At 47.4% G+C, this 19656-nt stretch overlaps 10 protein-coding genes across 10 annotated transcripts; 6 read left to right on the top strand and 4 right to left on the bottom strand.

Moving 5' to 3' along the window:
• Nucleotides 1-23: 23 nt before the first annotated feature.
• On the top strand, nt 24-1229 carry N7478_000344 (tellurite-resistance/dicarboxylate transporter family protein; the record flags this gene model as incomplete). The annotated part of the gene is made up of 1 exon (XM_056916560.1): nt 24-1229. The coding sequence occupies one exon, from the start codon at nt 24-26 to the stop codon at nt 1227-1229; it is 1206 nt and encodes a 401-aa protein (XP_056784440.1).
• Nucleotides 1230-1506: 277 nt separating this feature from the next.
• N7478_000343 (Aromatic prenyltransferase DMATS type) lies at nt 1507-2140 on the top strand (the record flags this gene model as incomplete). Its single annotated transcript, XM_056916559.1, has 2 exons — nt 1507-1758; nt 1805-2140. The coding sequence occupies 2 exons, from the start codon at nt 1507-1509 to the stop codon at nt 2138-2140; spliced, it is 588 nt and encodes a 195-aa protein (XP_056784439.1).
• Nucleotides 2141-3903: 1763 nt separating this feature from the next.
• Nucleotides 3904-4953, top strand: N7478_000342 (short-chain dehydrogenase; the record flags this gene model as incomplete). Its single annotated transcript, XM_056916558.1, has 1 exon — nt 3904-4953. The coding sequence occupies one exon, from the start codon at nt 3904-3906 to the stop codon at nt 4951-4953; it is 1050 nt and encodes a 349-aa protein (XP_056784438.1).
• A 533-nt stretch (nt 4954-5486) lies between these two features.
• On the bottom strand, nt 5487-6698 carry N7478_000341 (RNA 3'-terminal phosphate cyclase-like protein; the record flags this gene model as incomplete). Its single annotated transcript, XM_056916557.1, has 1 exon — nt 5487-6698. One exon carries the CDS (start codon nt 6696-6698, stop codon nt 5487-5489), a length of 1212 nt encoding a protein of 403 aa, XP_056784437.1.
• A 248-nt stretch (nt 6699-6946) lies between these two features.
• Nucleotides 6947-7702, top strand: N7478_000340 (3-hydroxyanthranilate 3,4-dioxygenase; the record flags this gene model as incomplete). The annotated part of the gene is made up of 2 exons (XM_056916556.1): nt 6947-6978; nt 7156-7702. 2 exons carry the CDS (start codon nt 6947-6949, stop codon nt 7700-7702), a joined length of 579 nt encoding a protein of 192 aa, XP_056784436.1.
• Nucleotides 7703-8450: 748 nt separating this feature from the next.
• N7478_000339 (CAP-Gly domain containing linker protein BIK1) lies at nt 8451-10451 on the bottom strand (the record flags this gene model as incomplete). The annotated part of the gene is made up of 1 exon (XM_056916555.1): nt 8451-10451. The coding sequence occupies one exon, from the start codon at nt 10449-10451 to the stop codon at nt 8451-8453; it is 2001 nt and encodes a 666-aa protein (XP_056784435.1).
• Nucleotides 10452-10996: 545 nt separating this feature from the next.
• Nucleotides 10997-12426, top strand: N7478_000338 (putative serine/threonine protein kinase ENV7; the record flags this gene model as incomplete). The annotated part of the gene is made up of 3 exons (XM_056916554.1): nt 10997-11116; nt 11195-11813; nt 11876-12426. 3 exons carry the CDS (start codon nt 10997-10999, stop codon nt 12424-12426), a joined length of 1290 nt encoding a protein of 429 aa, XP_056784434.1.
• A 2683-nt stretch (nt 12427-15109) lies between these two features.
• N7478_000337 (putative MFS transporter) lies at nt 15110-17212 on the top strand (the record flags this gene model as incomplete). Its single annotated transcript, XM_056916553.1, has 9 exons — nt 15110-15303; nt 15366-15573; nt 15635-15651; nt 15717-15819; nt 15879-16336; nt 16388-16474; nt 16533-16586; nt 16643-16972; nt 17029-17212. 9 exons carry the CDS (start codon nt 15110-15112, stop codon nt 17210-17212), a joined length of 1635 nt encoding a protein of 544 aa, XP_056784433.1.
• A 143-nt stretch (nt 17213-17355) lies between these two features.
• On the bottom strand, nt 17356-18375 carry N7478_000336 (glycoside hydrolase family 43 protein; the record flags this gene model as incomplete). Its single annotated transcript, XM_056916552.1, has 1 exon — nt 17356-18375. The coding sequence occupies one exon, from the start codon at nt 18373-18375 to the stop codon at nt 17356-17358; it is 1020 nt and encodes a 339-aa protein (XP_056784432.1).
• Nucleotides 18376-19072: 697 nt separating this feature from the next.
• N7478_000335 (uncharacterized protein) lies at nt 19073-19633 on the bottom strand (the record flags this gene model as incomplete). The annotated part of the gene is made up of 1 exon (XM_056916551.1): nt 19073-19633. One exon carries the CDS (start codon nt 19631-19633, stop codon nt 19073-19075), a length of 561 nt encoding a protein of 186 aa, XP_056784431.1.
• Between the last annotated feature and the right edge of the window lie 23 nt (nt 19634-19656).

Below are 19656 nucleotides of genomic sequence, written 5' to 3'. Positions count from 1 at the left end.
CGTCTCTCCATCTCACTCTCACAATGTCCAGTCCAAGTCTCCTAGGAGCAGAATGCTACGAACTACCTCCCCACTCCTCCCACTCAGATACTCCATTCATGGACGCGGAAAAGAACCACAAACAATTACGGCTCGGCTTCGGCCATCGACTACGGCATTTCACATGGGCATGGTATACATTGACCATGAGTACGGGCGGATTGGCTCTTTTGATAGCCAGCCAACCTAATCGGTTCAAAGGCCTAGATGAGATGGGTCTCGCAATCTATATATTGAACTTGGTCATGTTTGCTCTTGTCTGTTCATTGATGGCAGCAAGATTTATTATTCATGGTGGATTAGTCCAGTCACTCAAGCATGACCGCGAAGGACTCTTCTTCCCAACATTTTGGCTTTCAATCGCAACCATGATTACCGGTCTGGAACGATACTTCGGCGATAACCCTGCAAAGTCTTTCTCAACTACCCTCGAGGTTTTATTCTGGCTATATTGCGTTTGTACCTTTGCCGTTTCCGTCCTCCAATATTCCTACCTCTTTACCTCGGTCGAATACCGCCTGCAAACCATGATGCCTTCTTGGATCTTGCCAGCCTTTCCCGTTATGCTCAGTGGTACAATCGCCTCCGTCATCGCTGAGAGACAACCTGACCGGTCAGCCATCCCTATCGTCACAGCTGGAATGACCTTCCAAGGTCTGGGATTCTGCATTAGCTTTATGATGTACTCACACTATATTGGCCGGCTGATGGAGTCTGGCCTCCCCAACCGTGAGCATAGACCCGGTATGTTCATTTGTGTCGGCCCGCCGGCATTCACAGCATTGGCGCTTATTGGCATGGCCCGTGGCCTACCGGAGACCTTCAAGGTGATGGGCAGTGAGGACACAGCGGCTGATGGCCGAATGATCGAGATCTTGGCCCTGGCAGCAGGCGCCTTCTTGTGGGCCCTCAGCCTATGGTTCTTCTGTATTGCATTAATTGCGGTCATTCGGTCGCCACCTACAAGCTTCCATCTGAGCTGGTGGGCAATGGTCTTCCCAAATACTGGATTCACTATTGCCACTATTACCCTTGGCAACTCGTTTGAGAATGCGGGTATCAAAGGATTTGGCTCAGCGTTATCTGTGTGCATAGTTTGCATGTGGCTGTTCGTCTTGGTCAACCTTATTCTCGCTATTATTAGACAAGATATCATGTATCCTGGCAAGGATGAAGATATCTCGGAATAGTTCAGAGCGTTTCATTATTTTTGTTGACTTTTTCATTCCTTCTCCAACGTTGATATACTATTAGATTCCCTCACTGTATATATATATATAGAAAACTCTCTGATATTTACCAATCTCAGTACTTATTCCCTCAGGCTCCCCGCGGGTATAAAAGATGATCAATCTTCCATTTACACTCCAAAATTCATATCACTCTTTTGCAAAGCGTCGCTCAACTCAAAGGCTCTCTATAAATTGCCAAATCTATCCGTCATAATATACCGACTATCCATCCATCATGTCTATCACATCGGCTGTGGCCATTCCAACCATCACATGCAAGGCAACCGATGATAGATATTTCACATATGACGAATCCAACAATAGCTATAATAGCGAAGCCAGTCAACAACGTACGAGTCTTTCCAAAGCCATTGGCCAAGACGAAGTCACAAGAGAAAAGTTGCTACATGCCCTCGACTTCTCAGGAGGGGACTGGTTCCAGAAGCCTGCGCCGAAGAAACTGAATCCCACCACTTGGGTCTCTGACGTGAGCAATGATCACTCGCCTTGAATACTCTATTGCGTTATCCCAGCACAGTGGGGAATGCGAGTTACGGTTTTTGATCCAGGCCCAACCCGACGGTGAGGAAAACAGTCGAACCGCTGTTCAAAATACTACCTCCCGTTTGACTGCGGATATAGAGATGAAGTATGGTCCTAGAAAATTCTGCCTCGAACATATGAAGCTTATTGGAGATTTTTTCTTTCCTTCTGATCCACAAGGCAACCTAGCGTCGTGGCACAGCTTTGCTACCTCAAAGACTATGGAAAAGTGGAAGATCTACTTGAACCCACGGGCCTCTGGCATGGAAAACACTTTCAATACCACGCAACAAGCTCTGGAGCGTCTAGGGTTAACCGAACCATAGAAGTTATTAGAAAACATAATGACATGCGGCGATTACCCTATATACTTTGCACTCGGTTTATCTCCAGATCCTGAAGATGCCGAGGTTACGGTATTGGGAAGATAAGGATTTGGGGTTGATATCGTACATTCTTCCTCCAGATCATTTATACACAATAGAACTCTTTTCTACACTTCGAACATAAAATTTCAATGAGTATAGTATAAAAGCCGTAAGTGTGCTATCCATATGGATATTCGTCCATTCATAGTGATTCATCGTGGTTAATTCACTATTTCCAGTTGTTCCAATATCATATCATTCCCATTGTACTTCAATCGGAATAATAGCTCCAGCGATACTAGTCCCAATTAAACCAAAATGATCAAACTCATTCAACTTGAGGCTACCGTTCAACCCATCAGGTCGGTTCTCACCTCACCTCACGGTATAAATACCTCGATTTTGTCTCCTTCTTTTCCTTTCTTCCCAACTACCCAACCTCTCCTCCCACATTCCCTCGCCCCCCTCCAATATGAAAGCACTTCTTGCTCCTGTTTTCTTGGGGTGGATGTCCTACAAGACGTTCCTATTCGTCTTCACGCACTTCACGCGTGTCATACAAAGGGGCCCATCTCTGACCTGTTGAGTTGGGCCTTCGATCAGGTAAGATCTCTGATGTCTCTAGTTGAACCGACCATCCTACTTTCTCCCAACTCCTTCTTCCCCTTTCTCCTCTAGAGTTCATCACCTGTTCCCTGGACATGCTTCACCTCCTAGAAAAGCTTGCCAACTTCGAGATCTTACCAGCATTTTGCTCACTGGCGGGGGCCCGGTTTTCTTTCTCTCTAGGAATTTACTTGACCTTCGATGCTTCAGATGACAATGTCTCGCTGATGCTCTTCCGATAGGCGAATGAAGCTCTTCTAGACTAGGTAAGATCCCTGGTGTCTCTAGTCGAACGGATCCTGTTTTATTCCACCTTCTATGTCCCCCTTCTCCTCTAGAGCTCATCACTTGTTCCCTAGATAGGATACGAGTGTCAATGACGAGATCTTACCAGCAATTTGCTGACGCGGTAGATTCGCGCTTCTCTTCTTCTGGGATTCGGAATGCGCTCCTCATCGTCCTCGGGTCTGTCTCAATCATCGAGAAGCACATCAAGCTCTATGGTTATTTGAATGGAACTCATGGCATAGCAGGATCAACATATTGTTGTGGATGTGGGGTTGAGGCTGAGTGAGCTCTGGATTTTACCGCACGTGCGCCTCCCAGTGTACAATGTGGTAGTTTATTGGATAAATTTGATCGAGTCTTTTCATTATCCTTGTTTCTTCCTCTCTTGATTCCAACTTTCTATATGATATTGTTTGGATCTTCATGCACTTCACAATTGGTATGATACGAGGAAGAAGAAACAGAAGGAAAAGGAGGAAAAACAAACAGTGAAATTGCAACAAATTAGCCGTGGGGAAATGATAAAAAAGCTGATCTCCCGTATCCACCAATACAATCTCACCATATCGTTGGTCAACAGCTGTACGTCCTCAACCACAGCCTCGTCCCTGTGGGGCTCTCTTCCACATCATTTTCACAAGCTTTCTCAACAGCTCGAGGAAGATATTCGTGGATCGGCAAACGCTCGCCGGTCGCCAACCTCAATACCCAAATCGCTGCACTTTGAAGCTTTCCTTTTATCCTCCACGTGAGAATATTCTCTATCAAAACAAAGGTAGATAGACCGCTAATAATATGACAGCCCCAAGCACGAAAATCAACTAAACATGGACATCAGCCATGACCTGTCCCGCCTCAAAGGGAGAACATTATTGATAACAGGCGGCGCATCCGGCTTTGGCGCTGCCTTCAGTGCTCGTTGGGCATCCGCTGGTGCCACTGTGATAATCGGCGATATCAATCCATCCGGAGAAGAAGTTGCCGCGCGAATCCGACAGGAAACCCAAAACTCCAATGTTCATTTTATCCAGCTCGATGTCACATCTTGGACATCACAGGTGAACTTCTTCCGTGAATCTGTTCGGTTAAGCCCCCACGGTGGAATCGATGCGGTCGTCGCAAACGCGGGGATCAACGATGCTCGGGAATCTAAAGCTTTCGAAAAGCCTGATGCTGATTACTTGAATGATCCCAACCCGCCGGCGCCGACTTTTAATACGCTTGATATAAATATCACTGGCGTTATGTACACGGTGCATCTAGCGCTGTTCTTCTTACCGAAGAATCCCGGTTCGGAGCACTGCGAGAGTGAATCTGTCAATGAGTCAGGAAGAGACAGACATATACTGCTGCTGGGCTCCGTTGCAAGTTTACATCCGCTCATGACACAGATTCCATATACCGTGTCGAAGCACGGCGTGCTTGGATTGTTTCGGTGCTTGCGAATCTCTGCAGCGGTCGAGGCGGGTATCCGGGTGAATATTATCTGTCCATACTATACCGATACCCCGTTTATGCAAGCGCCTGTTCGGGGATTTTTGGCTGGAGTTCCGCTTGGGAAGATTGAGGATGTTGTGGATGCTGCTTCGTATTTGGTTGCAGATACCTCATGTATAGGTCGCTCGTTGGTTACGGGGCCAAAGCTGCCATCCACTGAATTGACTGGTGCCAATGAACAGGAGGGTCCAATTTGGGAGTGCTATCTACATGATTGGGAACCGGCAGATGTGTTTACTCGACGGATGCTGACAGCTGTCAATGCGGGCATTAAGGCAAGGGGATGGGCTGGCTGGGCGTATGATATGGCTGGTGCATTGACTTGGCCAGTCCGCCGATGGTGGAATTCTAAACCTCAGGAGAAGCCTCGACGTGATTGATTTGATGTGCCGGAGGCGCGATAAGGTCAATTGGTTTATAAGTTAACAGTAACATTCAGATTGACCAGCGTCAACGTGACAAGATTAATATTGGAAATTTCTTTTATTTTTTTTATAACACAGTATATACAGAAAACCCAACCCAACTGGAAGCGCCGTAAAATGCGATGCAAAGACAAAGATGTTGACTTTTAGTGGTGAATAGTAAGAGACATCGGGTATCATGATATTCAGATCGAGAGAGAAGCAATTGATGACACGGTAGTGCTAGATTCCACCGTACTGCAACTCAGAATTCAAGCTCGCTATCCCAAAAAGAGCTTTGAAAGCCTCGTGGATCCACACGCGTCTGAATTGCACGTGTAAGAGTTTGACTTCGAAGTCCGTACATCCAACGACTTCGAGGCCATCACGGAGCCAGCAATCGTCTGCAGATGTGCCCACCCAGCAAAGACCGGGGGATAGAAAGCCAGTCCGAGGTGCTTCAAGTGCAACAAGACAAGCGCTAGTAATGGAATATCACCACTAGTAATTTAAGCAACCTTTCTGCCGACATTGCCAATACCACGTCCAACTACACTAATAATCACGTCACCGGTATCATTCTCACTGGAGGCATCACGAATACCCCAACCAGGTGCACCGAACTTCGACAGATCACGCGCAAGCTGGATCACATTAGGATCAGCGATCACTTCCCTGCCCACCTGCAAGCGGCCCACATCTTCGGAGCCCATAGTCATGAGAGTAAACATAGTTGTCGCAGCAGCAGGTGCCACACAGCCGCCCTTGGAGACAGTCTCTAGCAGCTGGTACGCACACTTCCTACCAATATCCTCAGGAGCCTCACCACCTGATGGCGGGGAAGCGACATCAGCCGAGAAGAGACAGCCAGTCGAAGACTCAGCGACTAGGGACAGACCGAAGCCGAGTCCAATCTTCTTCTTGGCATTAAGGTTGTTTCGGTCGTTGGCGGATATGAGAGGAGCAGATGAGACGTCAGAGAAAATGTAGGTATCGGGACTGAGCGGGTTGAGAACACCACGGCAAACGTCAATCATGCGGGCGTTATTCGAAGCTGACACACCGACGGAGTATGCGACACCACGGATGCGCTTTATGCGACCAGGGTTCATCAGATGTAATGTCTTCGGAACACGGATCTGATGACCAAAGGTGAATGACACTTCACCACCACCGCCACGACCGTTGGGGCCCGGGTTCGAGCGTCGGAGAATGCGGATTTCGACATTGTTGAACATGCCGAATTGGTTATAAAGCGGGAGGATGGCTGTGCGGACGCTGTCGACGGACATATCGCCGGTCGGAGTAGATGAAGTGATGACACCAGGACCGGTAAAGAGGACCTTCATGGGAGCTTTAGAGAAGGGAGCCAAGAGGCAGAGGGGAATCAAGTAGTAGCTGAGGCCGCGGTTGCAGCCCGAGGGCAATTCGTGTGTAATGACACCTCCACTAGCGCCAACACCTGTGCCACTACCAGTGATCAGACCGGGCTTGAAGACAACAATTGTACCGGTGTATGATATTTCCATTTGAGAGCCGTTGGTGACAGCCTCCAAGAGGCGGAGGAAAGAAATCTCATGAGGAGCTAAACCTGGGTTGGTTGGCGAGTTTGGACGAATTTGTGAGATATGCACGGTACGGCCGGTGAGGGTCGAGAGAACGAGGCGATAGAGCAGATTATGGTGTGAGGTAAACCTCAACGGAGGTTGTTGAGTGGCCATGATGTTGCTGTCTAGATATCACCTCTTCAACATCGAGACCGTTCAAGCTTCAGAAAAAAGAAAAATCGGGCGGAACGACGGGTTATTCCGTTCCGGTGCATCGGTTTAACTCCGACCTCTTATCACCGATCAGATAGCGGGATTGATGAACAATCAATGAGAAAGACCCTGAACTCACGCGACTCTGCTTCTTTTAAACTTACACATACACCTTTGCAACTCGCTAATCGACGGGTGCTATCTTCAAAATGCTGCCCCCTGCACTAAATATTCCCAAATGGTACGATATTCCCGATCTCGATCCCCATATAGTATGTGACAGACCAATTCACTCATCAACCCAATTCTACCCGGTGAATCAATGTGGGGTGATCGCAACGAACATCGTAGGAATTGAAGCGCAACGAACAAAACTTTCCATAAAGATAACTAACCATAAAAACGCTACTCCATCTAGGCTAGAAGCTAATTCTCATCTCCTTCAACCACCAGTCAACAACTACTGCGTGTATCACCCCTCATCTCCGGCAACCGCCGGTTATACTGTGATGATCGTCGGCGGGCCCAACGCGCGAACAGACTATCATATCAATACGACACCGGAGTTCTTCTATCAGTACCGAGGATCTTTACTTTTAAAAACAGTCGATACATCCACTACCCCACCTACATTTCAAGATATCCCTGTGCATGAGGGGTCTATCTACCTCTTACCGGCGAACACCCCACATTGCCCTGTGCGATTTAAGGATACAGTTGGTGTAGTAATGGAACAGCCGCGAGTACCAGGTGCAGAAGACATCATGCGATGGTATTGCCAGAAGTGTAGCGGAGTGGTGTGGGAAAAGCATTTTGTCTGCACAGATTTGGGAACACAGGTGAAGGCCGTTGTGGAAGAGTTTGGAGCAGACGAGCAGAAAAGACGGTGCAAGAGCTGTGGAGAGATAGCGGCGACGCGATACCAGGAAGGAGAATTGGTGCAGCCGCCCACGCATCCTGAATAAAGGGAATTTCCAATCCTTGTCTATAAAATACAGCGGAGTAAGGAGGGTGTATTCTATACGAAGAACTGGTAGTCAAGCCCAAGATGTATTATGAGAGATGAGCATGCCAATCCTACGAAGGGATGTTTGAATTGAACCGGTATAAGCCGGGTGCATATCTATTACTGCAGCCTATACGCCCTTGCTCGAAGTAGAAGTTTAAAGATTTGGAATCATGAAGATGATGTGAGTATGATAAATTATATTTATATTGCCTTCTAGAATCTAGCCAGAGTCTAGAGGAAGTATGGCACGGTGCAGAGATCTAAAGTATGATCTAGGTCGGGGGAATAGTGTCAATCCACATAATTTTGGACACTGGGATAAAAATGTGGTGAAAAAAGAAAAATGTAAAGAATAGAAAAGAGTTCGGGGATCAAAATGAACAAGGTGTATATCAACAAGCACCAAGGAATAGAAGAAAGAATGGGCAAGATCCGAAATGATAGAAGGGAATAATACATGGTGGAAACGAAGGTAGAAGGCATCGACACTCAGATCTCGTGCAACGCAGAATCGAAAAAAAAATAAAATAAAATGATGGGAAGAATTTGGCGAGAAGGAGAATGAGAAGGGATAAAAAGAAAACATGTACTAGAAAAGAGTCAAAATGCAACCAATATCATCCCCGGATAGGTTGCTAACTGATGCAATTCGCTCCAAAAAAGCCCCCAACAGAATCCATACAAATAATTTCAACCATGGGACATTATTCATCAAATGGACAATCGATACTCTCATGGCCATCTCGCTCACAGAGAGCACACCACTTGGACTCGTCAATGACTCCAGAGGACATGCCAGCCACAGGGGCCATAGAGTTCCCTAGGCCGCCAATGCCTTTCAGTCCCTCAAGGACAACATCCCGACCAGTCTTAGGGGATGGAGAGGGGTCTGCGTAGCTCTCGTTGCTTCCATTTTGGTTCGAATCGGCATGATCATCGGGCTTATTAGCTGAGCTATCGTTCGAGGCCTCTGTTGCTTTTGGATTGGCGGTGTGATCACCCGAACCAAACATGCTTGTACAGTTGAGAATATCATGGCCACCAGTCTCACATATCTCACACCACAAAGCATCATCATCAGAAGATCGTTCAGACTCAGGCATGGGCTCAAGTCGTGGCTGGGACGAGTTGGATATACCGCGATTATGCTGGCGGGGTTCTGAAGGAGCATCGTGCCACTCAGGAGGGACCACTGTGCGGTCAGAGAGACGGTGTGAATTATTAGCGTTGTTTCCCATGGGCATGTTGCCTTGGGAGTTCGATGGCTTATGCTGCTTTGGCGGGGAAAGGGTGACAGTTGAACTGCGATTGCGACCCCCTTCACTGGAGCTGACTCGTAGCTCTTGTAGCTCACGCTCAAGCTCTTCAATACGGGTGTCTTTAAACCCAGTGTTGCCTTCGGCTTCTTGTAGACGTTGCTCCAGTTCAGAGATCCGCTCCGTTTGTTCATTGTGAGCATCTGCACCATTTTCATTCGGGTTCGCAGCATTGGGGTTCCCGCGACTAAGAGAGTGGATGATGGCCTTGAGGCCGCGGATTTCGTCGTCTTTCTGCTCCAGATCATTTGAATGCCGGGGACCGTCTGCTGCAGCCTGTGCATCCTTCAGTGCTGCCGCAGAATGATCCCGTTCCTTTTTCAGTTCTAGTTTGGTCCTTTCGACTTCACCACGAAGGAATTCAACCTCGCCTCTAGCTTCTGCTTCACCTCGACGGGCATCTTCAAGCCCCTCTTCAAGTTCAGAGACCAGCTCCTCCAATTGCTTCAATTGCTGGGCAACAATCTCGACATCCTCGCCGCGGTCCTGCAACTCCTTGTTCTGGTGCATGAGCTCATCAAGACGCTGTTCGTAGACACGCTCGGTTTCAGACGCAGCAATCTCCAATGTATCAAGCGTACTCCGGAAATCCGCGCGGTGTCCATCAAACTCCGCGGTCAACTGGTTAATGCGTTCGTTCCTCTCACGAAGCTGAACACGGATCGAAAGAGCATCTGATCCTTCCATCTCCTCCATTGCCTTTTGAAAATCGCCCAAAATCTTTGACTGTTCTTCCAATTGCTTGTCCCGGTCAAGCAACTGCTTTTCCAGCCCTTTGACCTGGTCCCTCAACTGTTGTGTCTCGGCGGACGAAGGTCGTGGGAAGTCGGAAGGTCTCCCGTACGACGAACCACCATCATCATCCACGCTCAGTCGGGACGGTGGTCGATCTGACAGTCGCGAAGGTGCCTTGGTAGGGCTCCGTTGGTAGCCATTGGATGTCTTCGACGCGGCGGAGGGAGTGCGCAAACCACTTAAGCTCAGTTTGGGAGCAGGAACGCGTGGTGATTCGGGACGAGGAAGTGATGGACGACGGATCTTAGGACGAGGAGTGGACAGGCTTGGGCCAACTGACTTGCTGAAGTTGGCAGGCGGGGCACGCGCAGGAGTTGTAGGCACGGCGAAATTGCTGGAGGTAGATCGACGAGTAACATATTTGCTATTGTTCATGGGTACAAAGATTCCAGAACCTGGAACCGATGTTGCAAAGTATTTCCGACCCTCCACATCACCACTATTTTTACCTCGTGAAGAATACTCGCTGCTCAACTCGATGCCCGCAAATTTACCGGGCTTCCCTGCCACGGACCCCAAATATTTCACAGTGCCAAACATACCCCCAGGCACATTGACGACGTCACCCACTTGGACATCGTCGAGGGCCGCCATGGCTTCGGGGGACTTATTTGGAAAAGACGTATGGGTTGTGTGGTTGTTGTTAAGAGTGAAGTTTGAACCAGCGAGTGCGGAGCGACTTTAGTGAGTTGTTTGTTTTGTCAGGAGAAATGTTAGGCTCTTAGCCCAACCTCGAACCATAGGGACCCGACAGAATATTAAAGAGGGTAAAAACAGAGAGAAATGTACCATAGAATAGAATTAAATTCTTCCAAATGACTCTCCTATACAAAAGTTCCCTTCAAGAAAGGGGGAAACAACAAACCCATGGATACAGCACTTCTCTTGCTTGTGCTCCACTTGGCGTAATCCAATCTCCATTCTCCATCCGCTCGTCCTCTTACCTCTTGCATCTCCCCCCCCAATCTCCCCTTACCTCTTTCAAACTGGATCTTCCCCTTGTCATTTCTGTGTATTTTACTTAAAATCCTGCAGCATATTACAGGAAAACAAGACATAATCACCAGACGCATCTATTTGCACCCATCCAATCATTCCGCCACTCAAGCCGATCTGTCAGATCGGGGCCTATACTAGCCATGGCGCAGTACTTCTTCGACCTCCTCTACAATTTCACTGATTGCATGTGCTGTTTCCCCAGCTCGCCGCAATTGAAGATCAATAATCGAAGCTTTAAATTACTCCGGCTCCTAGGCGAGGTATGAAACAGCCCCCAAGGCGACGCGACGAAAGGTTGCGTGGCTTGTATACTGACAGATTTATTTCCAATCGAATAGGGCGGTTTCTCCTACGTCTACCTCGTCCAAGACAAATCCTCCTCCGAACTCTTCGCCTTGAAAAAAATCCGTTGTCCCTTCGGTCAAGAATCGGTGTCGCAAGCTCTGAAAGAAGTCGAAGCATACAACCTATTCACCTCGCAAGCCAATATCATCCATTCAATCGATCATTGCGTTTCCACAGAGTCAGGCTCTACATTCCGATCCGACGGCGGCGATGCTGGCTCCAAGACCGTCTATATTCTACTACCATACTATCAACGAGGAAACCTCCAAGATGCTATCAACGCGAACTTGGTCAACCACACCCGCTTTCCAGAGAAGCGGTTGATGATGCTGATTCTCGGGGTAGCCAATGCGCTTCGATCAATGCACCAGTATCGTGTCAAAAGCGGTGCGGAATCCACCCGCAAGGCGAGAGGCGTTCGCGCGGAAGGCGAGGAGGCGGATTCGGAGAGGACCATGCAAATGAAACCGAAACGGCGATCGACTAATCGTCCGCAAGAGGATGACGACGATGAGGAGAATGAACCCTTGATGGACGATGAAGTGACACAAAGCCAGGAAGGTGTTCAGGATGGTGACTTGCGTCCCTATGCGCATCGCGATATCAAGCCTGGTGAGCTACATGTCGAGGTAATTTCAAGATGTATTCGCATTTACTAATTTTTGGTCCTGCAGGTAACATTATGATCGACGACGACGGCCAATCTCCTATTCTCATGGATCTTGGTTCCTTGGCACCCAGCCCCATTGCCATTACCTCCCGGTCTCTAGCGTTAGCTGTTCAAGATACAGCCGCAGAGCACAGTACCATGCCCTACCGTGCACCCGAACTATTTGATGTGAAGACCGGATCAATTATTGATACCAAGGTTGATGTTTGGTCGCTAGGCTGCACGCTGTATGCATGCCTGGTCGGGAAAAGCCCCTTCGAGGCCCGCAGCGAGGAAACCGGTGGTAGTCTGAGTATGTGTGTTCTCGGTGGTGACTGGCGATTCCCAGATGAGAAGTCCAATGCTACCAAGGGCAAAGGAAAGGCCGGAGGTGACAGCGATGATGCGTCAAAGAGTAGCGGAAGCACCACAATCAGCGCCCCGGTCAAGGAACTCGTTCGCAAGTGCCTCCAGGTCGAACCCTCCGAACGCCCCGATATTGATGAATTAATCACCCTCATCAAGGAAGTGGTCACTCAATTGGCAGACGACGACGGAGCCAGTGCATCTCATTAGATCCATCCGCTCCTTCCACCAACTCTCTTCCCCGCCCTTTTCTACTCTCTTTGATTCTTCTCTATTCAATTTCGAATACCCGGCAGGCTCTGCTCAACCACCTTGTGCGCGATTTGTATTCTTTGGCGACCTGTACAGTATAGGCCGGACTCCGGTTATTTGGCATCACGGTAATTTGGCGATACGTATCCTGTTTGATTGTCATTGCATATTCTCATGGTATAAAATATATGCAATCTCAGTTTTATCTTCTTACAGACAGTAGCCAACAAGTACTTCACCAGTTCCCACAGAAGTAGATGATATTAGAGTAATCAGTTAAGATCTCTTTAATCTATGCCATCGAAAACAAAACCATCAGCAATCATATGACCTTTATAAGCATCTGTTTACAATTTACGGTAGTTATTCCCCTTTGTACGAAGTGGTCCATGTTTACGCATCTCGGGAAAGGCTTGCTCTCATCATGACGAAACATGTAACATGATGTTTTGGTTGTGTTCCCAGGAACATCTGCCCCTCTCCAAACCATCCCAATTCCCATTCATTACGCTTGATACTAATGCATCATGGCGCATCTAAGATGTGATACACAAGGGGCTCAGGTGGCAGAAATGTTCCCAGAACAAGTGAAGAACAAGACTTGTAAGCGACTGAAATACCATACCATCAAAAAAGGACAGAATATTGATATCAACCCGAACCAGTTGTACTCTCAGGTCTTATTCAAGGTGGCCTCGCTGCAACAACGGGTGACAATCTCGCCCACGGCGGTGCTGCTACGATCATCTTTACCGGACGCTCCCAGCCAGAGGGACAAGCAGTGATCGGGCACATCACCCGAAAGCACCCACAAACCAAGATGATCTTTATCCTGGCAGATACGAATAGTCTGTCCTCGGTATATGAAGCAGCGAAAGCGATCAAGGCGCTGGACGTGTCCATAGATGGGTTTATAGGATTCCCATCGGCGATGGCTGCACCTTGGGAGATCACGTTGGACGGAATAGAAAGTCATTTCCAGAGGAACTATCTATGTTTCTTCTTGTTAGTGACACAGTTGAAGATTCTTTTGCTCTCGGCTCCCGGGTCGTGTCGATGACAACCAGCATAAGGCGAGATGCGCCTGCACCGAAATGGGATAATGTGAATTTTTCAGTTAGTCTCTTCTCCTCGATTGATCTTACGATGTATCCTTGCTGAGCTGTGCTGTTGTTCAGGATGGAGAAAGTTATCATCCCCTCGATGCGTATACACAGTCCGCGTTTGCGAATATACTGTTTGCAAAATCTCTTGCACAAGCATATCCTTCCCATGCAGCCTTCTCTGCAAATCCAGGCAGTGAGTATATCATATCGGAGCGTTACTGTATTCCGAATTCTCATCAATACAGATACGAAGGCCAATTTCCAAACATATGTATCATCCGACGAAGTCTGCGAGTGTTTACAACGCAAAAAAGATGGTATGTAAACCTTGGAATCCAGCCAATACGGTTCTCCTTGCGTCATCCTGATAATCTGCTCTATTCCAGAGGGACAAGAGTTGCCAATTCTTCTCCAACAAGCCCCAATATCCCTAGCTCAAGCTAGTGCCACCGTTCTCCGCGGATTGCTGGATCCCACTCTAAGCGGCAAGTAAACCCCCAAGGGCCCCAAACCCCACAGCTGTCAAGTGGAGCCACTAAGACGAGCCGAGGTAGAACAATCCGGAGCTTTCCTCGATAATAGCGAAGTTCTAGGCTTACCTGGTATGGATTTTCCTGCGGGTGAAGATAGTGCAACGGCGCTGTGGAGATTGAGCGAACAGTTGATTGCAGGAGTTGAGCTTGAAAAATGTCAATGTTAGGGGACTAGATAGATAGATATGCAAGGCTTTCGGCTTCTGGGGGCCGTGTCTATGCGGGAGGCAACTATGTCAGAGACTCAGACTCAAGTGCTAAATCATAGATAAATTAGTGTGAAATGATTGGGTCCGTTACTCTTGATAAGCGTTGGGGTACTCCCTAGCGGTCTCCAGTCCGCCGAGTCCACATTTCTTCTACTTGGATAGCTTTGATAAGTATACAGATGAAAAGAATTAAAAATAAAACAAAATGTATTTCTGATTGATTTATTGATTTTGTTTGGCATTAAGATAAATAGATAAGAATGGACAATTGGTGCTCTAGATTAGTTCCCCATGATAGTATGAAGCTACACATGTCAGATCAGAAACCCTTGAAGTAAGTTGCCCAATCTAGCAAGTAATCTACCCCCATTATCTGCCAAGTTAATTAGCTTTTTTTTCTTATACGTAGCTTGAACACAAGATAGTAACGGATTAGGTAACAAAAGTGCGGGGAAGCGGTTCCTAAGGTTTAATCGGGATCCAGTTTAAAGCGCCGCAGCTTATCGTCAGGTCTGCATTCCACGCTGCAATTGGTGTCATAGCTCGTACTGATTAGACGGAACTCTTCCGCAAACTTTTAACTTGTCTGTTTGTATTCTTTATTCTTTCTTGTCTCCTAATCTATCATCCTTTGCCGATTTCCCCTCTGATCGGCAAAATACCTAGTTCTTATCATGCTGTGAAACTACTTGGTCTTTACTCAAATACATCCTTTGCTGCAGGGTCGTATCCGCCATCGCCCTGTATTCCTTCTCCCTTTCCAGCCCCTCATATACCGAATATTTGCCCTTTGATGGCTCCGGTAGTCGATAGCTCGGCAATTCCGGGCACAGTAACGCTGGTTGATGTGCAGCATGTTCTACATACGCGACATTTAGATCATGGTGATGGAGATATTGTTCTTATCCCTACGCCCTCTGGCGATCCAGATGACCCCCTCAATTGGAGTCCCAGTAGGAAACTGCTGTCTACGATTTCCGTGAGCGTGTACGTATATATACAGGTCTATGTATTAGTTTGAGCAATTTCGCTAATAGAAGTCTACTTAGATATACATTATTTTCGGGAATCGCTTGCTCGGTCGTCTACTCGGTTCTTACAGAGCTGTCGGAGGAGACCGGTCTTTCAGTCGATACATTGAATCAAGGAACGGGTTATTTGTTTTTATTGGCAGGATGGGGACTCTTGTTTTGGCAGCCTTTTGCCATGCAGTATGGAAAACGAATGACATATATTCTTTCATTGGCGGGGATCTTGGTAAGTCTACAAACCGGATCTGGTAATCAAGCGATACACATGCTCATAAGTTCTTATATAGGGTACTACCATGTGGGGGTAAGTTACGAGCTTAGAAGCACTGTTCATTCGCCACGAGAGACCATATATTGACCCCAACTTAGACCTTACGCGAAAACCCAAGGCCAATGGATCGCTAGATGCGTTCTTCAAGGTTTCTTTACTGCTCCCATCGAAGCACTCCCAGAGATAACAGTCACGGATGTCGTAGGATACTCTCATCTACCACTGAAATTACACCTGAATTTGACTACTAACACAGACAGTATTTTACCCACGAGCGTGGGACCTATATGGGCTTATATGCCTTTTTCCTGGCTGGTAGCAATTACTTCGCCCCAGTCATCTGTGGCTTCATTGCCCAATATCAGGGCTGGAGATGGGTCTTTTACTGGCCTAGCGTTTTCTGTGGAATTGCTATGATCTTCCTCTTCTTTTTCATGGAAGAAACAAATTACGTTCGCGAAGATAATATCCAAGATGCCACCGTTGCTAATGTTCGACTGGCGCCCTCTCAAAGCGCTAATAGTAGCGAGGCGGATCCTGAAAAGGTTCTTTCCTCCGATGAGCCCTCCCCGACTGCAGAAGTTGGCGCGGTATATACAAAGAAACCATACTGGAAGAAACTCTCAATTTTGGGTCCTCGACAAAAACAAAATACCATGTTTCGGAGAGCTTGGCAAAGTTTATATTACTTGTCCTGGCCCGTCATCTTCTATGCTGGGTAAGTTGCTCTCTGACTTGATGGAAATGACATTGCTGACCATTGGATTAGATTCTCTTACGGCTCATATTTGGTCCTTTTTAATATCCTGAACGGAACTGCATCGATAATCTTGGGGGGAGCTCCATACAAATTTGGGTATGTCCTTTGTCATATCACTTTGCACGGAATGTTTAATTAACCAAAAAAAAACCAGATCCTCCATGGTTGGTCTCAGCTACCTAGCATGTTGCCTCGGAGTTGGCATAGGGTGAGTGTCTTAGACATCCGATATTCTTGCCTTCAATACTGATATTGCATACGTAGATCAATATTCACTGGACGATTTAGTGATTGGTTGACAGTCAAGCTTGCTCGCCGCAACAATGGAATTATGGAGGCTGAGCATCGTCTCTGGCCATTCATTGCCTGCCTCTTTCTAGTACCGGGCTCCCTCCTCCTTTGGGGAGTCGGTGCTGCTCATGAAGTTCACTGGTTTGGTCTTCTTGTCGCCATGTGCATGCTCGCATTTACCAACACCTGTGGCATTACACTCAGCGTCAATTACTTGGTTGATAGCTATCGAGAGCTGAGCGGAGTGGCAATGGCAACTGTGATTTTGGTGCGAAATACGATGTCATTCGCTATCGGTTACGGGTAAGTCAAGGATCTCCCCCTATCCAAGACAGTATCACTAACATAAATGACCACAGTATTACCCCATGGGTTGATAACCTCGGATACCAGAATTGCTTTGTATCCGCTGCTTTTGTCGGAATGGCCTGTGCGGCTGTTTTCCTGGTGATGATTAAGTATGGAAAGTCTTATCGTATTCGCAGCCGGGAGAGATACTGGAAGATTGTACAAGAGAACTGGGAGAAGGGAATGGGACACTAAATGCTTGAATCCTATAATAGCAGAAATTCACAATACAGAATTATTCCTTCTCAAATATCCAACTTCAATCTTTCTTCGGATATTCATTGATCTACCAAGATAATCTAGACATATCTCCAAGTCATCTACCTTACAAATATCTCCTATTCTTCCAAAGTTGAAGCCAAACTAATCTTCCCCTCTTCATCATGAACAATCTCTCTCATCTTAACAGATCTCAAATGATCCACCCCATCAGACAACTCACAATCATGATAAAACAAATACCACTTCTCTCGAAACTCGACAATAGAATGATGCGTCGTCCACCCAAGCACAGGCTCAAGAATACGTCCTTGATACGTAAACGGACCCAAAGGCGAAGACCCAATAGCATAAACCAAACAATGCGTATCACCAGTCGAATAAGAGAAATAGTAGGTCCCATTATGCTTATGCATCCACGCCGCCTCAAAGAATCGTCTCTCATGATCATCCGCCGCAACAGGCTTTCCCGACTCAGGCGCCAAAATCTGCAGATCCACAGGCGGCGCAACGAACGAAAGCATATCATCCGATAACTGCCCAACGCGTGGTGAAAGAGCAACCACACCTTCACCCTTTGGTTCCTGCGGTCCAGACTTCGACTCATCGAATATCAACCCGTTGACATCGTGCTCTGAGCTTTCTGCAGTACCAGCTGACCAGCACTGCAATTGGCCACCCCAGATTCCTCCGAAATATAGATATGCCTTGCCGTCTGTGTCTACAAATGATGCGGGATCGATACTGTAGCTGCCGGGGATATATGAAGGCTCGGGAACAAATGGTCCTTCCGGGGTAGAAGAAACAGCCACGCCGATACGGAAGATGCCCTTTGTGTCGCGGGCAGGGAAATACATGTAGTATTTACCGTTTTTCTCAGCTGCGTCTGGGGCCCACATTTGCTTGGAGACCCATGGCACATCTTTGGCTGTGAGGACAACGCCGTGGTCTGTTACGGGTCCGTCGGGGAAGTCCATTGAGAAGACGTGGTAGTCTGTCATGTCGTATTGATCGCCATTGTCGTTGAATTTGATGTCCGTCTCACGGTCGTGGGAGGGATAGATGTAGATTTTGTTATTGAAGACATGGGCAGATGGATCTGCAGTGTACATGTGCGTAACTAGGGGCTTGGGAGACATGGTGAATAGTTTGTGTTCTATGACTGGTCGATAGAAAAGAAAGAAATATAGTTGAAGGCACAAGAATAGATTTAAAAGGGGGAAAACCAGAAAAATTGCAACTATTTGAATAGCTGGCAAATCTTCCATTACTGCCGAGTATACCTAGCCACGTTTGCTTTTATCCGTAGCGGCTAAACAGTGACATTGCGGGGGAAGCCCCGCGTCAAAGGAATCGAGACTCGATCCATAATAGAGAAAGATATACCAGAGCAAAAGAAGTATTTTTCGAGAGTCATTCAAAGGCATATTTGAGCGTGCTGGAACTTAGCCTTTTGATCAAGCTCTCAATGATGCATATGCCAATATTTGACCCTATTACTCTGACCTTTCAAGGTTGTTCTGTCAACAGCCCGCTCTAGAAATGTCTAAAAATGCATAAACAAAGAGAGATGCTATTGTTTCAGTAAAAAGATCAAACAAAGAATATTTTGAAACAATCGACGAAAGAATGAAACACAGATCCGCCGAGAGGAACATAATGATTATTATGATGATGACAGAAAGAGACGCTAACCAATAAAAACCCAGTCTATAAAAGCACACCTCTAACAAAGGTCCAAGCCGCCAGCGCCTCGCGAACAGCCTAATTTGCCTTCTTTTATTTCCACCCGTACGAATGACAGTGATCAGCCTGCGCCTGCGCCAAAGCAGCCTGTCACTTGTACTCCATATACTCCATAATGTGGACCGACCTCTCACTATCTACCCGGATGCCTTTGATAATGTTTGCCATGGCGCTCTCATCCAGCTCCATTAGTGGCGACAAAGCTTCCAAATTGATCTGCAGTGGCTCTGACTGTGGTCTTGGCTCTTCAAAGAAGAGTCCGTGCTCTTTAGTAGGTGATTCACAGCCTTGGAGCCCAATAAAGCGCCCAAAGCGGCGACGCTTGGTCTCGATAGAAACGCCTTGTTCGGCTCTGGCACCGATCCAGGGTTTGTTCATAGGGCGCGGGTAGTGTGAGGTCTCTGGTATCGCGGGGGATATCTGGTGAAAAAACCAGGCGAGATCATCGAGTTGCTCATGAGTGAGGAGCTTATATGCAAGTAATGTATCGGGGAAATCTGCGGGAGCTTCACCTGACATGCAGCCAACAAGAGGCACCAGACTTTGTCCGAGGAACTGGACGAAAGCTTGGAAGTCTGGGTGAGATAGTTGTCGAGGCGGAGGAAGCTGTGAGGAGGCAGCAACTTTTCGTCCAGCCACTGGGAAGGACATGGTATTTTGACGGCTGGGTGAAA

The sequence above is a fragment of the Penicillium angulare genome (assembly GCF_028827245.1).
Source record: "Penicillium angulare strain IBT 27051 chromosome Unknown utg000001l_segment0_segment0, whole genome shotgun sequence".
NCBI classification, from domain to species: domain Eukaryota; kingdom Fungi; phylum Ascomycota; class Eurotiomycetes; order Eurotiales; family Aspergillaceae; genus Penicillium; species Penicillium angulare.
The sequence above is the reverse complement of the archived record's forward strand: the minus strand, read 5'-3'. Positions and strand labels throughout refer to the sequence as shown.